Source organism: Setaria italica, chromosome IX, assembly GCF_000263155.2.
Source record: "Setaria italica strain Yugu1 chromosome IX, Setaria_italica_v2.0, whole genome shotgun sequence".
NCBI classification, from domain to species: Eukaryota; Viridiplantae; Streptophyta; class Magnoliopsida; order Poales; family Poaceae; genus Setaria; species Setaria italica.
This window is the reverse complement of record NC_028458.1, coordinates 2,945,003-2,971,970: the sequence shown is the minus strand read 5'-3', so window position 1 is coordinate 2,971,970 and position 26,968 is coordinate 2,945,003. Positions and strand designations below refer to the sequence as shown.

The window sequence follows — 26,968 nt, the reverse complement described above, 5'->3', positions numbered from 1 at the left end:
GATGGCCAGACTGCTGAGAACTGCATTGACCAGAACCAGGCGGCCCCCAGTGCTAAGCAGCCGAGCCTTCCAACCTGCTAAGTACTTGTCAAATTTGGTCAGGAGAGCGTGGTAGTCTGAAACTCGAAGTTTGTGGGGTGAAAGTGGGAGCCCGAGGTAAGTTTGTGGGAAAGAGGACACATGACATCCGAGGGTCTCTGCCATGGTTGCCGCGATGTCAGGACTTATATGCATAGGGACGAAGGTAGACTTGTGAAAGTTAATGGTGAGCCCTGTGGCAAGCGAGAAGTCGCCCAGAATTGTTTTAAGAGCCTCCATCGATTGGGTGTCCCCTTTGGTTAGGGGGTATCATCCGCGTACTGAAGAACTGGGCAGGGGAGCGCTGGATCAATAGGGTGTCCAAGAATGCCATTGCTGTAACCATGCATTTTCAAACATTTGTGCTAAGGTTCCCGGGTTAGGTTGAAGTCACCAATGATGATCCAAGGACCTACAATCGAGTCTGCTAAGGAAACAAGCTCAGCGATGAACGCTGGCTTCTCGTCGTGCGATGCAGGCCGCATAAACATTTGTGAGAGTGAAGGAACTCTTGTCAGCAGCTAGCAAGAAGCGCGTTGTGAGGGAGAATGGCCGTTCAGAGGAGGACTCTAGTACGCATACAGACGAGTCCCAAGCTGACAAAATGCCTCGCGAGACACCAACAGACGGGCGCGTGGAGTAGGAGGCGAGGCGAGAAGGTAGAAACGTTTTCCGTTTACAAGTGTCTATGTCCTGCAGCTTAGATTCCTGCAAGGCCGCCACAGTGGGCCGTTGAGCAATGAGCTCTGTAAGCACCCCCGGACGTTCCACGAGAGAAAGGAGAAGGTGTGCGTTAACATAAAAAACAAACTCACACCAGACAACAAGCCAAACAAAAAACAGCGAGCAGGGAGCACAGCAGTTCACGAAACAAACTTAACACATTTGACATTACAGACATGGGTTACGCCGGCCACCTCTAAACCGGGACAGCAACCACAACGACTCACAAAGCTCCCAAAAACAGGCAGGGAGAAAAGCTTTTGCGAGGAACGGCCTTCGCAAAGCACTGACACAAACTAAACGACCAGCATCGAGCTCCCAAGCACAGAGAAGGGGAGAAGCATCTGTGTGTGACAGGCCACCCCACAGAGCACACACGCTACAGCTACGAAGCACACTGATCAACATCAAACAGAAGGCACCACCTCATCCTCGACCTCAGAGAGGTGAGCGAGGCCGCAGACACGCCCCAGGCAACGCAGCTTGGAAGAAGAGATCTTCTCAGGAGGAGGACGCTCCAGCAGGCAGGAGGCCTCAATGGCGGTCTTCATGCGGTCTGACGCCTTGGTGAGGTCCATCTGCGCCGCCTTGATGCGCGAAGCCTTGGTGGTGGCGTCGACGTAGAACGGATCCTCGGCCGCCAGCCGCCTGCTGCGGCGAATCTTGGAAGCACTGTCCGCGGCACGCTTGCGACGCACGCGCCGGCGCCGGATGCTCACCTCGTGCTCTTCCTTCTCCAGGAGCTCGCTCAGGGATGGGATCCTAGAGCGGGGCTGACGGCGCGCCGACGCGATCTCGTCCGAGTCGCTGATCATCACCGTCGGAGAAGGCGGCGGAGGTGGTGTGCGTGGACGTGCAGGCGTCGGCAGATCACGGATCACCAGCTGTGGCACCCCAGCCAGAGAGAGGGTGCGGGAGAGCGCAGTAAGTGCCCCGGCCGCCCAGGTCCATAAAGGAACCGAGGGGTACAGCATGCTGCCGAGCGCCCGGCAAGTCCCCCCACGTGAGGAAGCACCGGAGAAGCCAGAGCGGGGGAACTGCGAGCGAGAGCTTGAACCTTGGAACGCACCTTGGCGCCCGCGCTGAGGTGTGACGTCGTCCTCCTGGGGTGGGCCGTCGCAAGACCCATCCGAGAAGTGGTGATCATCAGGAGGCGGGGCGCCGGGCGCATGAGGCCAGCGCCCGACCACCCTAACGTTGGCGATGCCGGCGATGTCGCCTCTCGGGTTGCGGACCAGGAGCTTCGACGTCACCTTGCGATCGTCGTCGATGAGGACGAGGACGCGGACCACGGAGTAGTCCGCGATGCCGTAGCCCCGGCGGTCCTCCACCTCGCGGAGGCTGCTCTTGGCCACGCAGCACACCTGGCCAAACGCGTGGAACGCGGTGCGGATGCCATCTTCATTCCAATGCTCCGGTGTGGAGCTTTCTTGCGCGGAGGCAGAGGCACTGTGTCTCCGAGAGGGGTGTAGAGGGGGCGGAGGTGCGTGGGTGAAGGAAGCAGAGGAGGGGAGGCAGATGCTAGGCGAGGGTAGGCAGCGGGTGGCTCGTCGGCGGGGGCGGCGCCCAGAGCGGCGGCGCGGTCGCCCGTGTCGCCACCCAGAGCGCGAGGGGCGCTCATGCTCTCCCCCCAGTGTTCAGGTCATCAGTTCTGAATGTAGGTGCCGCTGAAACTAGACGGGCCTGAGACGCAAAAAAGCTTGTCGTCAAGCTTCTTGGTAGCCATGAAAGAGAAATCTTGATACGGTTTTGCCGAGGGCAGGATTCATGGACTAATTTTTTTTTATCATATTGAACGTTTGATACCGATTAGAATAACTAAATCTGAATTAATTATAAAACTAATTGCAAAGCTGTGACTAATTCGTAAGATGAATCTAGTCTAATTAATCCATAATTAGCACATATTTACTGTAGCATCACATGATCAAATCATGAACTAATTAGGGTTAATAGATTCGTCTCACGAATTAACCTTAATTTATATAATTAGTTTTGTAATTAACCTATATTTAATAAATTAGTATCTACACATTGACAAGGAGTAAACTTTACTCCCTGAATCCTGGAACCGATCACTAAGGGTGCGTTTGGTTGCGAGGACGAAGTGGGACGGGACGGGACGATCCCACTTCGTCCCGCGTTTGGTTGGAGGACAGGTGGGACGGGGACATCCCTACGAGGGAATATACCCTCCAGATGCGGGATGCCCCCGTCCCACCAAAACGAGCGGACGGGGGCATCCCACTTCGCCCCCGTCACGCGCCGTCTGTCCACGCGGGCGGGCGCGGGCGAGCGCCGGCGGCCGGCGGGCGCGGGCGGGCGCAGGCGAGCGCCGGCGGGCGCGGGCGGCGGCCAGCGGGCGAGCGGGCGCGGGCGGGCGAGCGGGCGGCGGCCGGCGGGCGAGCGGGCGCGGGCGGGCGATCGGGCGGCGGCCGGCGGGCTAGCGGGCGCGGGCGGGCGATCGGGCGGCGGCCTGCGGGTGATCGGGCTCTGCCGTTGGTCTATCGGGCTCTGGCTGCCGTGGGCGGCGGCCGGGCGGGCGAGCGGGCTCGATCGTCTGCTGGCGATCGGTCGCGGGCGGCGGCCGGCGGGCGAGCGGGCGGCGGCCGGCGGGCGAGCGGGCGCGGCCGGCGGGCGAGCGGGCGCGGGCGGGCGCGAGCTCCTCCGCGGCCGGTCGGTGGAGGAAAGAAAATACCTGTTTAGTATGACAGGTGGGGTCCCACGAACGGTGTTAACAGGAGAAGAAAACGGTGCTTGTCCCGTCTATAGCGATCTCTCCAACCAAACAAAAAATAGGATCATCCCATCCCATTCAACCAAACAAGAAATGGGATCATCCCATCCCGAAAAACTGGAACGGGACCGTCCCGTTCTACATTGTCTCCCAACCAAACGCACCCTAAGATAAGGGGCAAGAAAGCGCTGATTTGATCAGGGGGCTTGCAGAGCTGGCCAAGCAGTGCTCGGACATATGTGGCACTAACAGACCGTCCATGAAAGAGGTCGCCCCGGTACAGGGCTTTTGGTTTTAAGCAGATGCGGTTTCAGACTTCGGCAGTTGTCTTTTGCATTAGAGGTCTTTTATGCTCCTTGAGTGCAGGAAGGAGTAGCACTGGTTTTGAGCTTCGTTTGTCAAACGGTAGTCATGGTGTAATACTCTTATTATCACTAGAAATGACTTTTCATCAAAGACAAACATCTTGATTGTTTTTGACCCGGGACTAAAGAGCATTAATCCCGAATCTAAATTTCGTAGTCCGTGGGAGGTCCTTTTAGTCCCGGTTGGTGATTCCAACCAAGACAAAAGTGGAACTTTTAGTCCCGGTTGGAGCCACCAGCTGGATAAATGAATTAGTCCCGATGGGTGGCTCCAACCGGGACTACATCTTTTCTTATTTCCTCCGACTCCTTTTTTATCTTCCCCCACCGGCCTATCCTTATCTCCTCCCAACACCCCACCGGCCTCCCTCACCACCGACCTTATCTTCCCCACCCCACCGACCACTTCGTCTCTCCTCCCTCCACAGCCTCCTCTCCTCCCTCAGCTCTCTCCTCCCTCTGCTAGCCGCCCAGCCTCCGGGTCGCACCGTCCTCCAGGCCGCAGGCGCGGGCCGCCGGTCCTCCAGTTCCTGCTCGCTGCGGCTTCATGTTCTTCGTCGATGGCATGCTGGTTTTCGGTAGTTTCATGTAATAAGTAATACTACTACATGAAGAATGTTTGTAAGATGCATGCTAAGTTTTTGTTGGTTTGTAGAAACCTTTGAGCAGAAATCAGATTTACTACTTGATTGGTTGTATTGTGTGATATTGGTTGTGAGGTGCATTGTGATTCTTGTTGTGATTCATGTGATTGTGATTTTTTTTATTCTTGTATAATTCGCATGCTCGCATAAGGAATTTGTGATTGTGATTCTTGGAGAAGCGGGCGTATTTGGAAGCTGGAGCAGATCCGGCGTGTGTTTTTTTTCGAAAAATATATTTAGTCCCGATTGATATTATCAGCCCGGACTAAAGACAAATGAGTGACCTAGGACTAAAGAGGGGGATTTTTAGTCCCGAAAGATTAGTTCTGGTTGGATATTCGAGAGGTATGACTCTCTCTAACAGGGATTAATGCTCATTTTTCTACCTGTGTATATTATGGTTTCTGTGAAGCTAGGCTGCAAATTCTATTACCAAAAAGAAAAAAAATAAAATTACACAAGTTGTTCATTCAATGTACCATAAATGTGCATGTGCACGCACTCATTTTTTTTTAAAAAAAAGATCAAAACCCATCAAATTATAGCATATTTATTTGGTATTATATATTTTAATATGTTCTTTGAAAACTTGGACAGAGACAAAATTAAACTGACTTGTAATTTGGGCGGGAAACAAAACGCCACGAGACAAGGAGCTCCAGCTCCAGAATCTTTTTTTTTTAAGTAAACAGCTCTAGAATCATGACAAAACAGCAACATGTGCAACCAATTTGGGAAACCACGCAGATCCATAAGCTGGTGTGCTCTCCAACAATTGAGCGCGCGCTACGGGTCTCCAGCAGATGCATAACAACAGCCGTCCGATTCTCATATAAACATGGCTAATTTCTACTTTCAAAGCAATTAACCAAATACCTGAAAGCAATAATCACGTTCAAGTTCCATGTACGACACGCAGTCATTCAACAAGCAAGCCAAATATAGCAATACAATTGTGCTATTAGTGATGAGAGGGAGTGATAGTTATGATTATTGTAACTAGGCGGATGGGGCGCTCGCTGTGCCGCTCATAGTTTTGTGCTTCATGAATTATAATAAAGGACTGATAATATATAGGTAGCTGGATTATAGATTTTGAAATGAAGTATTCAAAATAACAGATGTGTATCATCATTTTATTAGAAAAAGAAACAAAAATGCATTATATATAAACATATGTAGGATATGTTAGAGATTTAGAAATAATTTTGATGTTAGGGTATGAAGGAGAGAACATTTGGAGAAAAGAAACGAAAGTTTATTGTATACAAAGTTACAAACATATGGAGAAGGGTACTGATGGCGACGAGAGTGAGGAACGGAGGAAGAAAAGGTTTGTCATGTAGGTGTTAGGAACTTATATTTCTTTTTTTACTCAGAGTAGTACTATTGTTGTGAGTAGCAACAACTACCAGATATTTCAGCAGCATGATGTCTCGGGAAACGTACAGATGCACCAAGTCTACCTCCCCCCGTGTCAGTGTCTTACCGGCTTGCAACAGTGCCTCATGCGCTCCTCATTCGCCTAAGCAAGTAGCTCTAATATAGAGTAACAGATAAACTACCTTTTAAATTCGCCATCATTGTAATGACCTTTTTGTGAACTATAAATAAATAAAAAAGAATTCTCCGGTGAATGGATGAAGCACAATGAAGTTACAATGGCACATGGTGCCAGTGTTTGATGTGGCGAATCAATAAGCTTCAAAACAAAGGCAGAGAGAACATATTGTGTGAGAGTGAGGAGGGAAACACACATATTTCAACACCCATTACCGAAGTGCCCAAATCAACCAAGAGATCTAGGTTCCTTATGGCAGGGCTGTGGCTGTGACTAAAACGGTTCCGAATGTGGCTTCTCCGGTGAAGTGGCTTCTTCGATAGAGCTGAAGCCATTATGAAATTCTTCTGTATTTTTTATGAATGGATGTAACAGGTCAAATGTCATATATGCCCTCAGCTATGTGATTTGGATGTATACATTAGTTTATATTTGCCCTCAATTATAATATGAGTTGTCATATAAAATGAAAAAAATAATGAATAGAAATTAGATTAACCAATAGAAAAAAAATTATTGAATATAAATTAAATTAATATTGAATTAGTATTTTTATTTTTTAACGCGCTTATTTTTTTATCTTTCCTATCCCGTGCCTTTTTACTTCCTTATCGGCTCTTCTTTCCTATGCGGCTCCTCCTGCTTCCTTCCTATCCGCCTGTTCCTTCTTATCTGGTAGCTACTGGAACATGCACCACTGTGCACTTCCCTGCGGGCATCTCTCCGAGGTCCAACCACCTGCGCTGCTCTCTTTGCTACTCCACTCCGACCAGGCCACGCGACGCCCCAATCTCCATGCTCCATCCACGCAGCCCCATCCCCTGCCGCATCTCCGCTATTGCTTCCGCCCCTCGCTGCCATGGGCACGCCGTCACCGTTCCTCGCCAGTGTGGGCTGCCACTGCTCTTCCCCAGCATGAGCCATCGACAAGCATCGCCAGAGCAGGGCATTTTCGCCAAGAACCACGGGAGGTGAGGGAGGAGCCACGGGGAGTCACTTTTTTCGGCTCCCTTCGCCTAGTTCATTTCAATGGCCGGGTTCGATGCAGCTTCACCCTGAAGCCGTTTTTGCATGGTCCGTTTGGCAGGACTTCAGGTGAAGCCGGTGAAGAAGCACCTCCCGAAGCCCGCCAAAGGGGACCTAGTAACGGAAAAAAAATAACCGCCCACCCTCAACTGCTACCTGCTCTATCTACTATCTGTACACTGACGAAGTGTTCCAACTGAATCAGCCATACGGCATATCAAACAATTGCAGTTGTTTTATTCATTCTCAGTGACATGCTGAAAATTCAAGTGGGGTGGTGCCTTCCAGCCTAGCCTATTGTGAATTTGCATTGTGAGCACCCAAATAAAAAAAAAAGACGTGAAACGTTGTCTTGATTCATTTCAGCATATGGTCCCTTGACTTCAATCCTTCATCACTGCCAAATAAAACAATGTACAAATTAAACCATGTCAGTGCTAGCAATGTAATGTTGGCTGGAGTGTAACCAAAAAAAAATCAAGACAACTACTAACGACGACACACAGATTAAGTATAAGCAGGATATTTCATATGATAGCTAGAGTACGTGCACTAACTAATTAACAAGCAAGACACGAGGAGAAGTAAATAAACAAATTTCAGTAAGCATGAATCGCACAGTTCATAGGAAGAAATTGCAGTAGTAGGACGACGACAAGCTGAGCAACCGCAGGACCGAGCATCGGCTTCTGCTTCACAAATCACGATCGATGCTTTGCTGCCGTCTCCTCTTGCGTGCTGGCAGCTTGTTCTCGCGTGGACAGGGAGGAGGATAGCACTTGGTGAAGAAGTTGCCGGGTAAGATAACAGGCCACATGATATGGTAGTCGACAACAGTTCCGTGCCACAGGGGTCTCTTGCTGCGCATGTCGAAGCGGCAGACGATGCAATCGACCTCCTCCCTCCTCCTGGGGCGCATTTCCCCCAGCATGAGGCAGAGGGTACCATCCGGCATCAGCACGGGGTACCGGGGCTCCACGTCCCACAACTCCGCGTGGTCCGTGAACATGAACGCGACCTGCTCCCAGAGCTCTTTCCAGAGGAAACCCTTCTCGGCCTTCCATTCCTTGCGGTCCAGGTCCAGCGTCCACGCCCTCACCATCACGTTGCAAGGATGTCCCCGGGGACGGTCGATGCAGATGAACTTGATGCAGCCGCCGACGCAGCCGATGGTCCGGTTCATCTCCGGCGGCTCCGTCAGCTCATGCACCGGCAAATCCTTGAAGAGAATCTCGTACCCGTAGGGCAACTCGATGAAGCCGAAGTCGAACTGCACGGCGGAGTTCCCCCTGCCGCGCAGGCGCAGGTCGCAGTACGCGAGGCCTCGTGAGAGGTCGGCCCAGAAGACCTTGCTTTCGAACATCACCTCTGCCTTGAAGGAGCCAGTGAGATGCGGGAAGCGCATCGCCTTCGTGGCCCACGGGTCGGTGGTGCCGGACAACGACGTCGTCTCCGGAGTGCACAGGCAGAGGAGATCCTAGTTGCCGTCGCGTTTTCGGCGAGCCTTGCAGAGTCACGGCGTACCTTGCGCTTGCTCATCCGACGTTCAAATAGGATCCGACGGCTGCAACTGTTTTGCTGCCCAGGCTCATCTTTTCACCGGAAGGAAACACAGACCGTGGGCGGAGGCAAAATCGGCAACGCCAGCGGACTCGTCTCTCCCCAGCGCGCCCACCCCCGCGCACGCTCTCCTGCGTGATTTGCGCGACGTGCTGCCCCAGAGAGAAGGGCCGCGCCCCTTCCGGCACGTCGTGGAGGGAGGGAGGCGGCAGCCAGGGCGCGACGAGGGAGACGGGCGGCTGCTGGGACGCAGCGGAGGCGCGAAGGGACGAGTGCCTGCTGTGCCACGGCCAGACCACCATGGCGGTCAAGTGCGTGAAGGCCGGTGATGATGAGGAACACTCCTTTTAAGCGCGTCCGGACATGGCGCTCGGCGACGCGGCCGACCCAGCCTCCGGGGCCGCGCGAGCTCCACCTCCTCCCTCTCCTCCGTAGGGCCGTGCGGCGTGGAAGGCCAGCGCGTCCGCCGGTCCGCGCGCGAGTGCTCCTTGGCGCTCCCGCCGCCGTCCTGGCCGTCCTGCCTGCTTTACGCCCGTGGAAAACCAAGTCCTGGAGTGCTTGGGTTGCTTGCACATGCTGGGAGCCGTCCAATCGCGTTTGGACGTCGTATAGGGGGCCTCAAGGTACGCCGTGACTTGCTGAATCCGGCTCCTCCTTTCAAAGGCCCAGTACCAATTCAAGGCCCATTGAAACCCATTTCACAATGTTTTTATGAGAGCAAGCGCTTAACCATGATGTACTAATCACCAGCAGAATCAAATAAGAAACAAATATGTAAGCTTGATTGAAAATTGTGCGGCACCGGCACGCCTACAGTTACTCTACTAAAATCACTGTAACGGCTGCAGAGACGAGAAGATATAGCTCCAGAGGTAGCTCTGCATATACAAGCAAAAGAAAAAAGAGAGAAAATTTTACCCAACTGTAATCCCCACGTAAGGGTGAACTCTCCAGGCATCAGAAACAACTTCGTGGAGACTTGTTAGATCATTTGGCATTGACTGACTTCTTGAGGGATCGAAGTACACTCCACATGGCAGAAGATACAAAGAACAGAACTACTCCAGTGATAATCGCATATTTCAGACCGAGATTCATGAGCAAGTTCACCAGCAGGCCTGCTAGGATGACTCCCATAAAATTAGCTGAGAAACCTGACCAGAACGGCATGCCTAAGACAGATGCAATGATCGCCCCTGTCCATGCCCCTGTTCCAGGAAACGGAACGGCAACAAACAACATCAATCCAAGCCATTGGAATTCCTCAACAGGCGCAGCCTTCCGCCGTGCCCGCTCGAAGAGAAGGTCCATAAATCGGGTTGCAGAGGCGCTTCTCTGGGAGAGAAAAGTCGCAAGTTTTTTCAGGTAGAGGATGATAAATGGCACAGGCACCAAGTTCCTGGAGAAAGGCACAACTTAAATCAGAATCTGTATATCTATCGCGAACCTTTTTATGTAGAGAATCAATAGTATGTTCTGTACTAATTCCAATAACAGGCAGTTTTCCTCCTGGATGTGTTACTAAAAGGGCATAAATATCACTGCTGCATTAACAGTAGTCACAAAGCATGTACTAAGGACTAGTCAGTCAAATGCTGAATAAACTAAAGAATAATTATCTTAACACGCTACTGGTCACTATGCTGTTTTCAGTCCCTTGCTTCTTCATCCTGTGTTTCCTTTGGAATTTTATACTCCTTTTTAGGTAGTGCAGATTTAAATCTGTAATCAAGTGTTAGCATCTTCTGATTTCAGCAACTTATTCACCAAGAGAGAACTTACAGTCCAGAGCATATACTAGGTGTGCATAAAGATAATAGGTAAGCTGATCTAGGGATGAACTTTGGTTAACTAAAACATTCTGTTAAACCACTGAATAAAATGAGCCTGCATATCTTCAATTAGTTCACATGTCATGGTAGTTATCATTTTGCAGCATACCCTACACAATCCAGCCAGGTAAATTAAGCTACTACCCCAATTTTACCATGTGAATTTCATTGCATTATTAAGCCCGTGCTGAAATGTTCACCACTTTTGTTCTAGACATTAGTTACAGAACAAATAGCACATATCCAACAATTTTAATTGGCATTAAGAACTCACTAATCGGCATATAATCGCTGCCCCTCTGTACTGTACTACCGCACATCGGCAATTCTTCGAACACCTAGTGGTCAAGTACTAGCTAGCACAGCATTCGCCAAAAGAGACAGCAACACCAGAGATCCAAGGGGATACAATCATACGAAGTTACAAACCCGAGAACGGATAGGACGGTGAGGCGGACTGGGTGGAGCCGCATCCAGTACCCGACCGGGATCGCCCCCCGCAGCTCGATCACCGGCAGCGTGGCGAGCGCGAACACGACGGCGTCGTCGGGCCACCCGAGCCTCCGCAGCGACTCCGCCACCCGCAGCCCGAACCCGGACGCCCTGATCGAGTCCTCCGCCGACGCCCGCGCCGCGCCGCAGCCGAGCACGGCGGCCGCAGCGCAGCAGCCAAGCGCGACCAGCGCCACCCGCTTCAGACCATCCCAATCTGGCGCCTCCCGCTCCGTGACCTCCGCCTTCGCGCCACCTGATACCGCCGCCGCACAGGGCGTCCTCGCGACGGCGGCTCCGGCACATGGATTGCCGGGAATGGAGGTCCAGAGAGGAGAAGCGGGCGCCCGCGGGCGCAGGGCGGGAGACCGATTCGCCCGTGGATGCGCCGCGAGGAGAGGTCTCCATCTCCACGATGTCAGCGGGGGCGAGGCCGCCATGGCCATCGGGATCGCCTCGTGGATTGGATAGAGCCCGAAGCTTTGGATTGGTTGATTCCGGCGGCGGTTACGAGGCAATGAGGCGTTGGAGCCTTGGAGGAGGACGGACCGAGGCTGCTAGCGCCATGCCGGCATGCGGCCATGGGACTGTGGGAGGGAGGGAGGGCTGCGGCTTTTTGGTGTCTTTTTGCATGTCTCCATCCGTGCCCCTCCGCACGTGGAGACCACCTATTGGCTTTCCATCATTATCCCACGCCACTAGGAAACAGAACCGTCGTCTAGTCTGTCGCCGCTCCGTTCTCCGCTCTATCCTTTCCCCTTGTCTGCTCCAAGCTGGTCCGCCTAGCTGCTGCACAAATCAAAGAGCTCGATCTCAGCGGGACTTTACGGGGGTGTTTGGGAGAGACAGGGGCTAAATTTTAGCCCTGTCACATCGGATGTTTGGATGCTAATTAGGATGACTAAATATGAGCTAATTACAAAACTAATAGCAGAACTCCTAGGCTAAATCGCGAGATGAATCTATTAAACCTAATTAATCCATCATTAGCGAATGGTTACTATAGCACCACATTGTCAAATCATGGACTAATTAGGCTTAATAGATTCGTCTCGCGATTTAGCCTAGGGGTTGTGCAATTAGTTTTGTAATTAACCAATGTTTAATACTCCTAATTAGTGTCCAAACATCCAATATGACAGGGGCTAAATTTTAGCCCCTGTGTCCCAAACACCCCCTACATCTAGTAGCAAGAAGCTCAATTGGTGCAACAACAAGGTAAAGTACGGTGGTAGGGAACTGATTTGGTGTGTGGAATCTCGATTATTGTTGATTTTGATTTGGGTGCGTAGGACCTCGATTCCGGCTGCAGGATTTCGATTTGAGTGGCCACAACCTCGATTCCTGCTGCAAGATCTCGATTAGGGCAGTGAGGATTTCTATTTTGCGGTTTCCTCGTCGCTGCGTCCAGTTAGGGTCACCATGGTGGGACATCGAGCTAGGAGGATGATGCATGAGCTTGCTGATAGCAGGTGCTGTGAAGACGATGGTGATGGTGTATCCTTCAAGGTCCTCTTCTCAGAGCAAAGAATCTTCCTCCTAAAAAATTTAGTCTGGTTAATTGCCTTGTGCCTTCCCTTTTTTTCGTGAGGAATATGCACTTTACCACTTCAGTGTGATACTTGCAATCGGTTGATTAGTTTGTGAACAGAAATGAAATTGTATTAATTGTTTATGAACAAAACACAAAATGTAGTTCCTGGTAAGACAAATTGTTTGATACAAAGGATTCGATAGATAGTGCGCAGAACACATCCATTCTCCTAAAAGGACGTGGCTTTTGATAGTTCAATTAAAACGAGAAAACATATTATTGTAGGGATTTGTAACAAATGATTGAGTGGTATTTCCTTGCTGTGTATGTTGACCATGATCAGGGTCCCAAAGAAAGAACCGAAGGATGGATGCATCAAAGCATTTCCAACTGGATAGTAGCCTTGATAGTAGCCTGGTGTTTGTATGTGATGTTGATCTGTACTAGTCCCTAAATGGTCCTGTTCAAAACAAAAAAGGGATTTGAATATCACTACTGAATATGTGACCAGTCTTATAATAGTAAATAATGTTGAAAAGTTATACCAATATAGCGTGTGGTTGCAAATGTGTCACAATATCTTATTCTATTGCTCAGCCAGATGCCTTTGAGTCATTGTTGGTCTTTTTCCTCTTTCGTGTTGCCTTCTCAAAATTAGATGCAGAACCAGATGTCTTTGGGTCACTCTTATTCTTTTTTCCCTTTTGAGTTGCCTTCTCAAATCCACCAATTGGTCTGTCAGATCCATGGATTGCCTTCTCTTTAACCTTGACACCTTTTGGTTTTATAGCCTGGTCTGGTTGTAGTGTAGCTGCAAAAGTTATTTTTAAAAAAAAATTACAAAACAAATAAATTGTGTGGCATATGTGGGGTTAACACAAGTAGTATTCCAGATGAAGTACCCGTATCTGTATCACCTCTATTTTTCAGGCTTTTCTCCACGTCCTCTGCTAATTTCTTTGCACTGTTCACAACAATAGAGTATGTTTCATCCGATTCAGCAGCTCGGTTAGCTACCTGAAGGAACATTCTGCACAACTCTTTTCTGCGTTTTGATAGCTTTATTTTGGGATCTTCATGTATCTCGGGGTTGCTCTTAAATATGAACTACTTTTGCATCAATTGTCTAGGAATTTTTTTTATATTGTTAATATCAAGTATCTTCAATTCCTGGCAGCATAAGATTCCAGCAAATTCGAACTTTTTGCAGCTACACTTCACATGACTTTCCAGTGCAGAAAACTTTACGACATGCTCGTTTTTCTTGCCATAAACCTTTATTTTGTACACCTTTTCAGCATCATATCACCAGAATAGAATGGATCGCAGTTTAGTGTTTGCATCACTTGTTCTTGTACTAGCTTGAATACTGCTAGGGTATAACTTTTTGCTGCATGCCTTAGTATTCTCAGGTTTGGTTTCAACTTTGGTATACTTTGTGTTGCCTTGAAATCATATTTTACCTCTTCATATCTTCTATCTCCCACCAACCTGTCAAAGTGCTTAAAAAAAGTAAGTATGTCATATTTGACACTAATATATCCCTTCAATTCATTATTCATGCTTCCACTTCTTTGAGTGCTAACCATATCAGCAGAAAATGTATTTCGTCCATATGCTAAGGCCCATTGCTCCCTTTTATCAAATAATCTTTCGAGCCATTTATTTTCTTGTAGCTTATACTTATCTAGCAAATTGTTCCACACGTTTATAAAATCCTCCTCGTCCTCTTGATCATAAATACAGTTTTGAAAATATGTATTGAACTTCTTATATTCTTCCACACCTCCAGAAAGGTGCTTGCATGCATTCTGGTTCATATGCCAAACACAAATCCTGTGATGACTCTCTGGTAGTACTATCTTTGATTGCTTTTGCCATTGCTGCATCTTTATCATTTAAAATGATCTTTGGCTTCTTGCATGACATAACAGCTAAAAAGGTTTTGAAAAGCCACACAAAACTTTCAACAGTTCGTCATACAAAAGTGCAGCACCAAAAATAGTAGTTGTCTTGTATTGTTCACTCCAGCTAGCAAATCGAATGGACGCCCATCATTTAGCTTTTTGTATGTTGTGTCAAAGCAAATGGCATCACCGTAAACTTCATAGTGTAGAAAATATTCGTTATCAAGTCGTCATCGTCAACCTGAAAGGAATGGAAAAACTTCCTATCTTCTGATGCTTTCTTCTCCAAATATTCCAACACTGCTCCCGTGTCTCCTTATTTTACCTTCAGTGATCTCTTTGAATATAATTTATTTTTCATATCTTCACGCATAAATCCAAGATTCTCATTTCCACCGGCTTCTTTTGCCATGAGATCAAAAGTGGCTTTATTTGAAATCCCAACCGCTTTAGCAGCTTTGACACTGGCAATTTGTGCTGTAGTTATTCTCCTTTGAGATCTTAAGTGCTGGGCTTGGATGGCAGTAGCAAGAATATGGTTATGCTCATGCTCAAATTCATAGATGTAGTACAACCCATCCGTGAGACTTATCTTCATGCGTGCTTGACACATGCATCATGTCTCAGGCCTACTATACTTGGATTTTTCTTCTCTTTTATCAGGACCCGAATACCTATTGATAATAAAAAATTGATTAAATTGATGTTCTATCCCAAACCATGAAGAAACTAGTATAAAAAAAATTTAATTTGATACCTGCACGAGAACAACAAAAAGTTCTATTCTTTATTGTTGTAGTATTTTTAACATTGTGTGAACTACTCCTTCGGATACTGAAACCCTTGTCTCTGGCGTAAGCATTGTAAAAGTTATAGGCTTCTTCCATAGTGTAGAATTTCATACCAACCTTTGGTATCCTATCTTGTAGAGAATTTTCTACTTGAGTAGCAAAATCCATTTTACCAGAATCATGTTTGGGTTTGAAAAGGTTATCATACGCAGCAAGTTAGAAATCATATAAAATATGCAAACATATTTACATTAGTACAATATGACTTACATTTTCTAACTCTATTCTTTCCTTATGACCATAAGGAATGTTGATCCCAAAGAAATTCGGCGAGGATGTGGCACTTGCAACCGGCGGCATGACCATGCTTGGTACTTGTGGAAGTAATGGCGGTGCTAGATCTAAGTAGTTGTCTTCGTTGATAGGCATAATGTGATTTGACTGAGATGCCATTGTTGTTGTGTGGGAGATGAGGAAGATGCAAATCTGATAATTATCTTTGCGTTTTTAGTGTTGTTAGCCTGGCCAACAAAAACTGCACCCGCTGTAATTGGCGTCATTTTTTTCAGAATTAGGCAGCTTTTCCTTGCATTAATTCTCCCTAACCCTCGTAATTACGTTAGCGGGGCCAAAGAAACAAGCGCACGTTGGGATGAAGGACGGACGACGACTCCGTTTTCTGTTGTCGTGGGCTGAGGAAAAATTTAAAGGGTCCAAGGAGTGAACGGATGGCCTCCACGTGTCCAGAGACATGGATGGAGACATGCAAAGGAGACAGATAAGCCGCACCCGGGAGGGACTGGACTATCCGCGCGAGCGGAAACCGGGGGCGTCTGGCTTGTGACGCTGGAAGGTGGGGTAAGTTGGGGCCACCTGTCAATGAGGCTAGGGATTTCGGGGCTGCCTGTCTATGCCAATTGGAGGAAGAAGTCAAACTTCGCATGGACCGTTCGAAGCTCACTTGGAAACAGAATTAAACCCACATGTGAAGCTGAGCCAAAATGCTCCGTAAACTTGCATAAACACGGGAAAATTTACATGCGAAGCTGAAATTCATCAACGAAACCTGTTCGAAACACGCCAAAAGCATAAACCCTGGTGTTTCGCCAAGCAGAAACTACCAGCACAACATCATCACCTCCAGCTCTGTCCCAATTCTGAAACCCACGCAGCAAACTGATATAATTCATCTCGAGTAAACCGAACAGGCACACTGACACATCCACATCCAAGTTTCAGAAACTTTATTAACCCAGGGACGTTTATCACAGGCAGACTAACACGATCTCACAAGCTGTGTCATTGCCTCAAGCGCTAATCAACAATCTTTGCTTTTCGACATTCCTCTCCAGCTCGCCCTTGTTCGCCCCAACCACACGGCTCACCTCCTTCCCACGCTTGACTAGTATGAATGTCGGCATCGCCTCTACCTTCCACTCCCCTGCGACCTCCTGCAAATAATTCAAAGGTGTCAACGTAGTAGCCTTGTGAATTGCAAAATTCAGGTTCATTGCTGGATATGTAAACTGTCATTGCAGCCTTGTGAAGGAAATTTTAAAGTAGCCTTCACCTACACTAATGCAAGGATGCAGCCAGATTCCCAGCCTAGCAGCACCGAGCTCGATTTTCCCACAGCTACTCCATATTGGAACATCTGGATGATTGGTGGGAATCACAACAAATTCCTAAATCTTCCAGTCTCCGAACTGTTAAGTGAGACTCCGCGAGTGATCAGAATCTTTCCCCAACCGCAACACAAGCGCCAATTCACGCTGGTTCCTCACATAGTCACATCGCAGCTGCCGAATTGACTACGAGGCCGCGAAAAGCACATGCGAAAGAAGAAACGAAAACTGAATCAGGGCCGCACGCAGGAGGCGTACCGCGAGCTCGTCGACGTCGATCTTGATGAACTCGACGTCGGCGAACGTGGAGGCCATCTGCTTCAAGGCCGGCTCGATGAAGCGGCAGGGCCCGCACCACGACGCCGAGAAGTAGATCACTGCCTGCAGCGCAAGCAAGACAAGCTATAAAAGGTCAGATAATGCCCAAGACGGGGCTAACCAGAAGAATTCAAAGGAAAGAGGAGCAGGGAGGGCCAGCTGACCAGCTTGGCCTGGGCGTTCTCCTTGAGTCCCGCCATATGCAAGTCCTAGTAGGCCTTCTTGTGGAGGGAAACCACGCGCGAGTCCAGGTCGTCGGCCTCGGCGGACGGCTCCGACGGCGACGACCCAAGCACGCTCGACAGGACGGAACCCATCTCGCTTGCTTGCTCTGCTCCGTTGCTCTGCTTGTCTGTCGGCTTGCAGTCTTGCTCGTTGGTTTGTTGTTCTACTACCAGCTACTGCTGCTGCTCGCGAAGGTGAAGAAATAAGCGCCGCGCCGCGCCGCGCGGCCACGGCGGCGAAGCAAGGGATATGGCCGAATCGTGGTGTGGGTCTCGGGGCAATCAGGCCCCTGCCCTCTCCATTTCACCCCGAAAGCGCCGTGATACGTCCTGTCAATTTTTGTGTGGGGCAGAAGATAAGGCCGATTTTTCAGTTTAGCCCTCAAAGAAAAAGGAAATCGTGATCTTAAAGTTTGAGTCTTGCTGTTTTTCCCAAAAAGCCCTCACAAAAGTTAGATTCTCGCGATCCAGTCCGGCTTTAAGCTTTTGCGCGTTAGCCCTCGAGTTTCCGCACGAAATTAGGTTTGTGCCCTCGGCTTCTCGCATTCAGCCCCTGAAAGTTTCTAAACCTCTCCAGCAAGTCCCTAGAGCTTCGATAAGCCATATCTTTTGCGTTTTAGCTCCGTTTAACCTTCCTCTTGTTGCGTTAAATTCATATCAACTTAAATTACGCAATGGAAACAGTGTCGATCATATTCTCTATTTTTTAATTTATTAAAAATATTAATATAATTAAATATTTATATACTTGCTTTTCTAATTAAAATCTAATTAGAGTTCAACCCCGCGTTTTCATAACTAATGTAAACTTGGTTAATATTTAATTAAAAACTCTTCCAATTAAAATCTAATTAGAGATATACCTCGATTTTTCATCAATTAAATTCAATTTGATTAATGTGTATTTAATTTATTTTATAAATAAAAGCTACATAGGTTATATATCGAGTTTTATTTATTAAATTTTAATTTGAATAAAGTAAATATAAATATGTTTTTAATATAATCTGCTTAGTTAAAAAGTTATACGCTTAGATACTTTTACATGCTTCTTTTAAACTCAAATGCTAATTTTCATAAATTGTACTTAAATGTTTATAAATAAAATTGGATTAAGCTTTACATCATCTTTTCATATGTAAATATGACTTTGATTAATTCCAACTAAATGTATTTCTCTGAAATATTTTACATTATTTTTTCAATTAAAATATATGAAGCACGTAGGCTTTTATCTTTCTTTTATAATTCAAATCTTTTGATAGCTTTGTCTTTTCGACTATAGTTTCGTTCCAGCGTTTCTTGCATTCGCGTGACCTAGATTCAAGTCTTATCCTTTAGTACGTTCTTTTAAAGCTTTTCTTTGATTGGTGTATTGTTCTTAGTTGTACTTATTTGTTTGTTTGTATGTTTGTGCCGATGATTGCTTCGAGTAGAAGGATTGCTGTTCGAAAACTTGGAAGATTAAGAGTTTCAAGGAAATCAAGAGCTGAAGAGCAGTAAGAGTAACTTTTCTTTGAAGAAAGGAAGTGTCCCTAACCATTCTTCTATCTATGCTTATTTTACAAAAATACCATGTATTAATTGGAACATGAAGAACCACTCAGGAAAGCAGTGCAACCATAAGGACTAAATGGCTCTGGTCTTGGCTAATTAATTAGAGACTCCAGTCTGAGGTAATCTTATCGAAAGGGCAAGAGGGGAGGCGTTGATGGGGTATAACTCGCCCCTTAGATTGATCTGCTCTATAGTAGCTTCGCAGTTTTGAGAGAGGTTTATGCTCTGTTTCGACCTGAAACTTTAACGGGTTACTAAGAAATTTTTATAAAGATCTCGTAGCGTTCCTACACAGTCACACCTTGTCTCTGTCCAAACATGCCCAAACACGCCACGCCCTTGGCTCTAGCGTGCGCTGCCAAACTACTTCGGCCGGCCAAAATCTGGCGAAGGAATCGGCCGTCCCGATTTGGCCGTGAACGACCAATGAACTGCGCATAGGCAGCCTGTAAAGTGCCCTGCCAAATCGCGTCAGTCGTCCGAACGCTGCCTCCACCGTCAATGGCCGAATATTGGCTTGGCATCTGCCGGCCTCAATCCAAACGCGCCCTCAGGCAAGTTGGGGATGGCGACGAGGCAGTCTTGTTCGAAAGCTTGTTGATGAGGCAATCGCTCACAAAGCGCTGAGTGCAAACCCAAAGGAAACTAGCGTTCTGGCTTCAGGTCACGATCGATGTACTGCCTCACAGCATTCTGTTTTACATGAAAAATAAACCTCAACCTTTATCTGCAAGATAATTCGGAAGCTGAATAAGAACAGCATGGGGACACTTAATGAAATGCACCGGTAACGTCTCAGTGAAATAACACGGGAAGAGGAGACTATATTTTTCCCAAAATCAAGGACACCGAACTAGAACGGCAGTTAACTTATGGAAAAGTAATTGTTGCATGTCTGCTCACAAATCACCACCACATTGATGTTATGATACTACCAGCACAACATCATCACATCCAGCACTGTTCCAATTCTGAAACCCATGCAGCAAACTAATATGACTCATATGGAGTAAACCGAACAGCCAGACTGACACATTCACATCCAAGTTTCAGAAACTTTATTAACCCAGGCACGTTCATCAGCACTTCACACAAATTTTGCAGCATTCATAGAGGAGAATGACATGGCATTTCAACCTGGGCGAACCACAGGAGCCCCTAGAATTCTTAGTGAAACCAGAAACCTGTACTATGATGGGATTGCATGCACTGTTAAGTTAGTATGAGGAAGACGATCTGAACATGCCGATCTTCCTCTCAAGCTCATCCTTCTTCGCCCCAACCACACGGCTCACCTCCTTCCCACCCTTGGCTAGGACAAATGTCGGCATCGCCTCTACCTTCCATGTCCTTGCGACGTCCTGAAAAATTCAAAGGGGTCGTCAATTAGAAATGTTCAGCACTGATTATGTAAACAGCCATCGCAGCCTTCTGAAGGAAATTTCAAAGTTGCCTTCACCTACATTAACCAATCTTCTTTTTTCAGCTCCTGGATGTGGAGCTGTGCAGTTTTTAAAATACAAAAATTTCTCAAAGCACAATCACTAATGAGAAGTTCAGAACATGCAAAAATTACCCCCGTATACTGTCTTCCATTGAATACACTTTATGACTGAACTTTTCAAATCCCTGCAACTTATGAATTCAGATAGATACAATTGATCCATCCAAAAACGTGCCACGAGACCCCCATTCTAACATAGTTCTTTAGCACCATTAGCATTAACACTTTCACATAACAATAATGCAACACATTCAGGTGGGCACAAATGCAATTTGTCTTAGCTGTGAATATGATGAAACAGTTATTATTTGAGGCTCTAATCGTGCCCCTGAAAATCGAATCAGATTCAGACGGCCTATATCTTCGCTTTCAGGCTCACAAGAACAAATGCATATGCGCAGAGTATTCTAATTCTACAAAGAAGAGACCTGCTTGAGCCCTCTCTTCTTGATTTGGTTCTACTGGAGTGAGCTCTAAAAGCCGCATCAATAAAACTATACTAGTTTTAGTACATATGCGAGTACACGGTGAAGTTTGAACCTAATTCCAGTGAACGAGCAGCCACCATGATTAGTACCCTCAACATCAAACTGGCTAGAACACCAAGATTCCCAGCCTACAGAACTGAGATCGATTTTCCCGCAGCTACTCTATACTGGAACATCTGGATGATTGGGGAAAATCACAACGAATTCCTCACTCTTCCAGTCACCGAACTGTCAAATAAGACTCTGTGAGTGCTACTTACTGCATGATCATACCAGGATTAGATCAGAATCTTTCCCCAACCACAACACAAGCGCCAATTCAGTGACCTCTCATGGTTCCTCACAATCGCAGCCGCCGAATTTGGCCTCCGAGGCCGCGAACAAAGCGCGCCGAAAGAAGAAACGAAAACCGAATCATGAGGCGTACCGCGAGCTCGTCGACGTCGATCTTGACGAAGGCGACGTCGGTGTACTTGGAGGCCATCTCCTTGAAGGCCGGCTCGATGAAGCGGCAGGGCCCGCACCAAGACGCCGAGAAGTCGATCACCATCTGCAGCGCCGAGCAACCAAGACAACTCAGATCCAGAGCACCCAAGACGGGGGAGAACCAAAGGAAGGGGAAGGGAAGAGGAGCGGGGGGGAGGGGCCAGCTGACCAGCTTGCCGCTGCTCTTGGCGGCCGCCCACTGCTCGTCGTAGGTGGCCTTGGAGTGCGCGGCGACCACGGCGCAGTTGGGGTCGTCGGCCGCCGGGGGCGGCGTGACCAAGGACGAGAGGAAGGAACCCATCTCCCTTGCCTGCTCTGCTCGGTTTGCTGGTTGCTGGTGGAGTAGGTTGCTGGTTTGTTCTCCTCCTGCTACCGGCTGGTGCTGCTCGTGCGGGGAAGAAATAAGCGGCCACGGCGAAGCAAGGGAATCGTGCTAGTTTATGACCGCCCCGACCGCGTGGGCGTGGGTATCGGGGCTTTTTGGCCTTTTGAGTTTGAGATGATGGGGACGGCCGGGCGGGGATTTTAGAACGCATATGCCGAAGCAGAATGCAGAACTGTGTCAGCACTCAGCACACAGGGCAATCAGGTTCCTTTTTAGGTAAAAAATGCCACTACCGCACACCGCCTTTCCAGCGTCAAGAGCCGATTCAGAGTTCGTGCTTCAAGATCATGACTGAAGAAAGTATTGTGGGTAAAAATGTTGCGAGGATCCAATGGTTTCTTGCACTAGTGCATCCTCCTGTTCTACACTAGAATCTTCCCTTCTTTTGATTCCTTTCCACGCTTGCGATGGTTGGCTCTTGGCAGTCACCACAATCTACGGTTCCAGTTTTCAAATGAAATTATGCCTGGGAGTGTCAGTACCCAGTACAAACTGAAAGGAACGGTGCAGGGGCATCAAGGACTTGTGATCGTCAAACAGCACAAAACGCATGGCATTACACGACCACTGACCCAGGTTCGACGCAAGTGAGACTTTACATGATCACATCAAGAAAAACTCCAAGTGAACAGTGCTTGCTCAACATTTTACTGCTACTGGCGTTGTTAACGAGGCAATCACTCACAGTGTGCCAAAGGAAACGAAACTAGCGTTCTGCCGTTCTGTCTTCAGGTCACGGTCGATGTACTGACTCACAGCATCCTGATTTACATGAAAAATAAAGCTCATATCCTTTATCTACAAGAAAAATTGGAAGCTGCAAAAGTACAGCATGAGGATACTTAATGAAATACATTGGTAATTGACACAGTGAAATGACATGACCGTACTATCTATTTCTTCCCCCGAAAATCAAGGACAGCAAACTAGCACAGCAGTTGATTTAAGGAAAAGTATTTGTTACATACTTACATACCTGCTTACAAATCACCACATATCGATTCATATATTTTAAATACTACCTAAAGTCCAAAATAAAACAGAATCACAAGATGTGAAGTTCTAGTAATTACGTCCTATCAGTAAAACCATAAACTATATAGTAATTCATAGAAACAGCTTATGAATATTGATTACAACATAGATGTGGAATACTCTCTATAGTTGTATCTCAAAAGGATATGAAAGAATCACAGGAATGGTAACAAAAAAAAGGGTTCACTGATTAACCACCAAGTCACAAATGTATTCAAAAGTGAATATTTCAATTTTTTTAGGAACAGGGCAGGTGCTCTGCCTTTCATTATAGGAGGATTGTAGGAAGCAAGTAGTCAGAACATTAAGCAAACAAGGACTGGCTGAAAAGATCAGCCGGAGAGAAGGGGAAAATAGCATACGAGTGTTTCAATTAGAGGGGCGATACTTTTAATTAATGAGTCAGAGCTTAAGTTGATGCGCTTGCAGGTTGGCATTTACTTGCTATTGACAAATATTGTCAGAATAATAAATGAATTAAATATAAAACACGGAATTATCATCTTTTAGGGCAGTGTGCATACTAAAGGGGAACAGGAGATGTTGTGGTCAGTAGAATGCAACTAACTTGGCGCCACAATGTGAACAGAGAGACTTCCATTGTTGCTTTTGAATATGGTTCAGAGTGCCATGACCAAGAGAAGTATTGCAAGAGTTATTGCAAGAGACAGTATGAGCAACAAATGCCACACTTTCAAGTTCCAATTTCCAAACCTGTGGCCAATTTACACGGCTGGAATTTTTTTTTTACACAAAGCATTCAAAACAAAAGTGTTAATGCTGCAAATTCCCCAACTGAAAACACAAACACATTATATTAACAAAAGAACCTAGATGAAACAATAATCAACGCCAGCTTTCCAGCCCCAAGCGGCCAAGCTTATGGGATCAAGTTGACTGCTTCGCTAATTCAAGCAAATCTCACAGCCTCCATGCTAAAACATGTTTAAACAGCATCAGAGCAACAGCCAGACACATATAGTACCAATGCTTATCAAAGCCATCACTATTCATGTTAGAATTTGAGATTGGTACTTCATTTAATTTATCTGTATACAGCGATATATTGCAAAAAAGATGGAAGGTTTCAGATAACTGGCACATAGGGTTTTTTGAGGAATTTGTTGTCAAACTATCATAAAAATTCTATACTTCAGAAGTTTCATGCCATTCTTTGAGGAATAGGAAGAGGGAGTTACACTGTGGCAATTCAGACTACATAACAGTGTTCTCCAGAGTTTCACACTGCAATCTTCAACCATTCCTGGGGCCTGGTAATTAGTAAGGATTTTTTTCCTTTTGAAATGATAGCATGAGAAATCAAAATGCTAGTGCTCGTTTATCAAGCCAGCACATCAAACAAAGAAACCACAACACTGTTTGATTATTTGTATGTAAATTACCACCAAACTCCGATCAGCAATTTAGTGATTATATAAGTAAACTATGGGAAACAAATAAGAAAAACCGCATGAGCACCAAAAGAGGGAACAGTAAAATTGTTACCTCAAAAAGTGCAGTACCTGATTTTCATTATGCAACCAGCTATGTGGCTGCTATAATATCATAGCTCCATGGATCATGCCTGAAGATACAATTGCCATAATTCATTTAGTTGCTTGTAATAACTTGTCCTTCATATGTTCTGCAATAATACTATTTGAGGGCAGAACTAAATATAGCGAGACCCTATGAATGTCGAACAACAACGAATCCTGATAGATTATTTATATGCGCTAACTGAAGCCCATGAGGCATGCTTTCAGGTAAAGCTAGTACAATGTACCTGAGAAAATCCCTGAGCCTTTCATTAGAAACAATTTCAGTTGTAAGGCCAGGAGCAGAACTGAGGACGAGCGGGTTTCTAGGTTGCGTGAACTGAGGAAGTGGAGTGGTTTTCTAGTGGGAGTGAGGAGGACGAGCAGAACTGCCACCGAAAGGAAGATCGAAGCCAGACCTACACTACACTGGTAAAGCCTCCCTCAGCCACACCCAGGGAATCGAGCGCATCCACATGCCCCGACCCGATCGGACAGCTTGCGGCTGGGCGATGACAACCTTGGAGAGGTTTAGTACGGATCCATGTCAATCTTTTGCTGGACATAATAAAGATATAGCTTCTTACATTTATAAGTAAATACATGGATTACTCTCATTGGTTGTATCTCTATCAGTTCCCATTGCATTTAGTAAACATATGGAACTCCCCTTCTACCGCGATACCTTTTTCCAGTTGCATTAGTTCTATGATAATCCCAATTGCATTGCCTTAAAATAGTCATTTGAGTGAGCAGTGTGATAGACATTATGATACACGCAGCAACGCGCGGGATTTCCATTTCTATATACGTAGTTGCGTCATCTTAAAATTGTTCACGGTGAGAAATTAGTCAAGAAGAATGGAGCTCAAAGTATCAAAACACTTTCAGAGTGAAGTTCAGCAGTCCAGCTCAAAGTATCACTAACACTTTCAAAGTAAAGTCCACAAAACTACAGCTCAATAATGGTGAACTGTAACATGTGCCAATTACTTCTGGTGGGTAAACAATTCAGAGGTAGCTTGATTTTTACCTGTTATATTGAGCAGCATACTAAGCTATTAAATTGTTGGAGGCAGCTAATGAAACGATTGCATAGAAGTTGAAGCAATATTCCGGTCAAACCCAATGCCAATGGCAACAAACAACAGTGTACCCATTTTTCATTATTTATCAAGCAGTACAATTACATTTTGACCACACACTAGAGATATCACACCATTCCAAATAATTTTCCACGCAATGCACCCTAAACTAGTTCCCTGATCTGATTTTTCTATGAACGAATGAAGAGATGTATCTTACAGATAAGCATTCTCCACCAATGTCATCCAAGATCAGCATTTACCATCTAATCAAAATCATGGTCCTCATCATCCATGTCGATTGTCGGGGCAGTTTGGAATGATTCAGCTGCTACATGGTTGGTACACCAGTACATGGTTAGAGCGACCTGACCTATGTGTCTTTCTTTGCTTTTGAAATAGCTTGGTTCCGTTCCCTGAATAGCTCCTTCCAGAGGTTCCAAATCCACAGGTTGCTGACCGCAATGGCGGTGCCAACAACAACAATCCAAGAGATCCGCACCCACCACGGGATGACATCGACAGCCTGGCCGGACAGGTAGAAGACGGTCATCTTGAGGAGGAAGAGCGGACCGGCGACGCCCCTGACCAGCGTGTAGAGCACGTAGAAGGGCGGAGAGAGGGCGCCGTAGACACGAGCGGCAGCAGGGGACTGGTCCCGCCAGATCCCGGCGAGCGTCCAGACGTTCTGCAGCAGACTGGTGACCTCGGCAAGGACGAGGAGGACGAGCAGCGCGTAGGCGCCGTGGCGGACGATGTAGCGGCAGGTGAGGAAGACGAAGAGCGTGGCGAGGTGGTGCGCGATGAAGAGGACGTCTCCGGGCAGAAAGGCGAGGTAGTGGAGCAGGTCCATGGTGAAGTAGGCGACGCTGTAGTCGAGGACGTGCTCCTGAAGGCGCTCGTTGGGCGCGGCGAAGGAGCGGGACCCCGCGGGCAGCGCGAGGATAGCCCCGGCCGCCGCGAGCGCGGCGGGGGTCCCGTGGAAGAGCGAGATGAGACAGCTGGCGCCGTCCAGCCGCTGCCGTGGCGCCCACCGCCGGAACACGACGAGCTGGCCGACGCAGTAGATGGCGGCGTACATCACGAGGAACGCGGGGAACAGCCACCGCTCCTCGGCAACCAAAGACGCCAACAAATCCATGGCGGCGCTGCGCCGGGGAGAGAGGAACCCGCCGGATCGAGGGCGGCGGGGCAGGGGAGATTGGATGGAGGAGTAGGGTTAGGCGTGGAGAGCTGCGGCTGGGTTTGGTTTGTTGCGGTTGGGAAGGGGAGAAGGCGATTGTTGGAATTGGTGTGGGAATTTAACAAGGGCGAGAGAGAGATTTAAACGATGAGGGTTTTTGTTTATTGTTTGTTTGTTTCGTGTGATATGAGGCTGCTGATTTCTGATAGGACTAGTGGTCAGTTTTAAATTCGCTGAGAAAAAGGTTTGGGTCGCGAGGAAGAGGGGTATCTTCTAGAATTGACAAAGGT

The 26,968-nt window shown here is 47.2% G+C and overlaps 5 protein-coding genes and 1 pseudogene across 6 annotated transcripts; all 6 read right to left on the bottom strand.

Moving 5' to 3' along the window:
• Window positions 1-7,332: 7,332 nt before the first annotated feature.
• LOC111258487 lies at window positions 7,333-9,322 on the bottom strand. The gene is made up of 2 exons (XM_022829817.1): window positions 7,754-9,322; window positions 7,333-7,531 (listed from the first exon to the last, which is right to left on the bottom strand). The coding sequence occupies exon 1, from the start codon at window positions 8,537-8,539 to the stop codon at window positions 7,829-7,831; it is 711 nt and encodes a 236-aa protein (XP_022685552.1). The 5' UTR covers window positions 8,540-9,322; the 3' UTR covers window positions 7,333-7,531; window positions 7,754-7,828.
• Window positions 9,323-9,457: 135 nt separating this feature from the next.
• LOC101758073 lies at window positions 9,458-11,626 on the bottom strand. The gene is made up of 2 exons (XM_004981347.4): window positions 10,956-11,626; window positions 9,458-10,093 (listed from the first exon to the last, which is right to left on the bottom strand). Exons 1-2 carry the CDS (start codon window positions 11,462-11,464, stop codon window positions 9,682-9,684), a joined length of 921 nt encoding a protein of 306 aa, XP_004981404.1. The 5' UTR covers window positions 11,465-11,626; the 3' UTR covers window positions 9,458-9,681.
• Window positions 11,627-13,145: 1,519 nt separating this feature from the next.
• On the bottom strand, window positions 13,146-15,616 carry LOC105915096 (annotated as a pseudogene).
• Window positions 15,617-16,264: 648 nt separating this feature from the next.
• Window positions 16,265-17,717, bottom strand: LOC101757269 (thioredoxin H2-2). The gene is made up of 3 exons (XM_004981344.2): window positions 17,358-17,717; window positions 17,134-17,256; window positions 16,265-16,701 (listed from the first exon to the last, which is right to left on the bottom strand). Exons 1-3 carry the CDS (start codon window positions 17,391-17,393, stop codon window positions 16,558-16,560), a joined length of 303 nt encoding a protein of 100 aa, XP_004981401.1. The 5' UTR covers window positions 17,394-17,717; the 3' UTR covers window positions 16,265-16,557.
• Window positions 17,718-19,984: 2,267 nt separating this feature from the next.
• On the bottom strand, window positions 19,985-21,908 carry LOC101757666 (thioredoxin H2-2). Of its 2 annotated transcripts, XM_004981345.4 has the most exons (3): window positions 21,622-21,894; window positions 21,394-21,516; window positions 19,985-20,335 (listed from the first exon to the last, which is right to left on the bottom strand). In XM_004981345.4, exons 1-3 carry the CDS (start codon window positions 21,751-21,753, stop codon window positions 20,192-20,194), a joined length of 399 nt encoding a protein of 132 aa, XP_004981402.1. In that variant the 5' UTR covers window positions 21,754-21,894; the 3' UTR covers window positions 19,985-20,191. The 2 variants fall into 2 exon arrangements, with proteins under 2 accessions (XP_004981402.1, XP_022679131.1); XM_022823396.1 differs by having other exon boundaries at window positions 21,394-21,908.
• A 3,637-nt stretch (window positions 21,909-25,545) lies between these two features.
• LOC101756866 (TLC domain-containing protein At5g14285) lies at window positions 25,546-26,804 on the bottom strand. Its single transcript, XM_004981343.2, has one exon. It carries the CDS (start codon window positions 26,634-26,636, stop codon window positions 25,869-25,871), a length of 768 nt encoding a protein of 255 aa, XP_004981400.1. The 5' UTR covers window positions 26,637-26,804; the 3' UTR covers window positions 25,546-25,868.
• Between the last annotated feature and the right edge of the window lie 164 nt (window positions 26,805-26,968).

What these genes read in the sequence shown, in the direction of transcription:
- LOC101757269 (XM_004981344.2), bottom strand. Translation starts at nt 17,393, where the DNA reads ATGGCGGGACTCAAGGAGAACGCCCAGGCCAAGCTG. An exon ending in AGAACGCCCAGGCCAAGCTG is followed by an intron (nt 17,257 to 17,357) that starts GTCAGCTGGCCC and finishes CTTGCGCTGCAG; the next exon opens with GCAGTGATCTACTTCTCGGC. An exon ending in TCGACGTCGACGAGCTCGCG is followed by an intron (nt 16,702 to 17,133) that starts GTACGCCTCCTG and finishes AATTATTTGCAG; the next exon opens with GAGGTCGCAGGGGAGTGGAA.
- LOC111258487 (XM_022829817.1), bottom strand. Translation starts at nt 8,539, where the DNA reads ATGCGCTTCCCGCATCTCACTGGCTCCTTCAAGGCAGAGGTGATGTTC.
- LOC101758073 (XM_004981347.4), bottom strand. Translation starts at nt 11,464, where the DNA reads ATGGCCATGGCGGCCTCGCCCCCGCTGACATCGTGGAGATGGAGACCT. An exon ending in ACCGTCCTATCCGTTCTCGG is followed by an intron (nt 10,094 to 10,955) that starts GTTTGTAACTTC and finishes GCCTTTCTCCAG; the next exon opens with GAACTTGGTGCCTGTGCCAT.
- LOC101757666 (XM_022823396.1), bottom strand. Translation starts at nt 21,753, where the DNA reads ATGGGTTCCTTCCTCTCGTCCTTGGTCACGCCGCCCCCGGCGGCCGAC. An exon ending in TCGACGTCGACGAGCTCGCG is followed by an intron (nt 20,336 to 21,393) that starts GTACGCCTCATG and finishes TGAATTTTTCAG; the next exon opens with GACGTCGCAAGGACATGGAA.
- LOC101756866 (XM_004981343.2), bottom strand. Translation starts at nt 26,636, where the DNA reads ATGGATTTGTTGGCGTCTTTGGTTGCCGAGGAGCGGTGGCTGTTCCCC.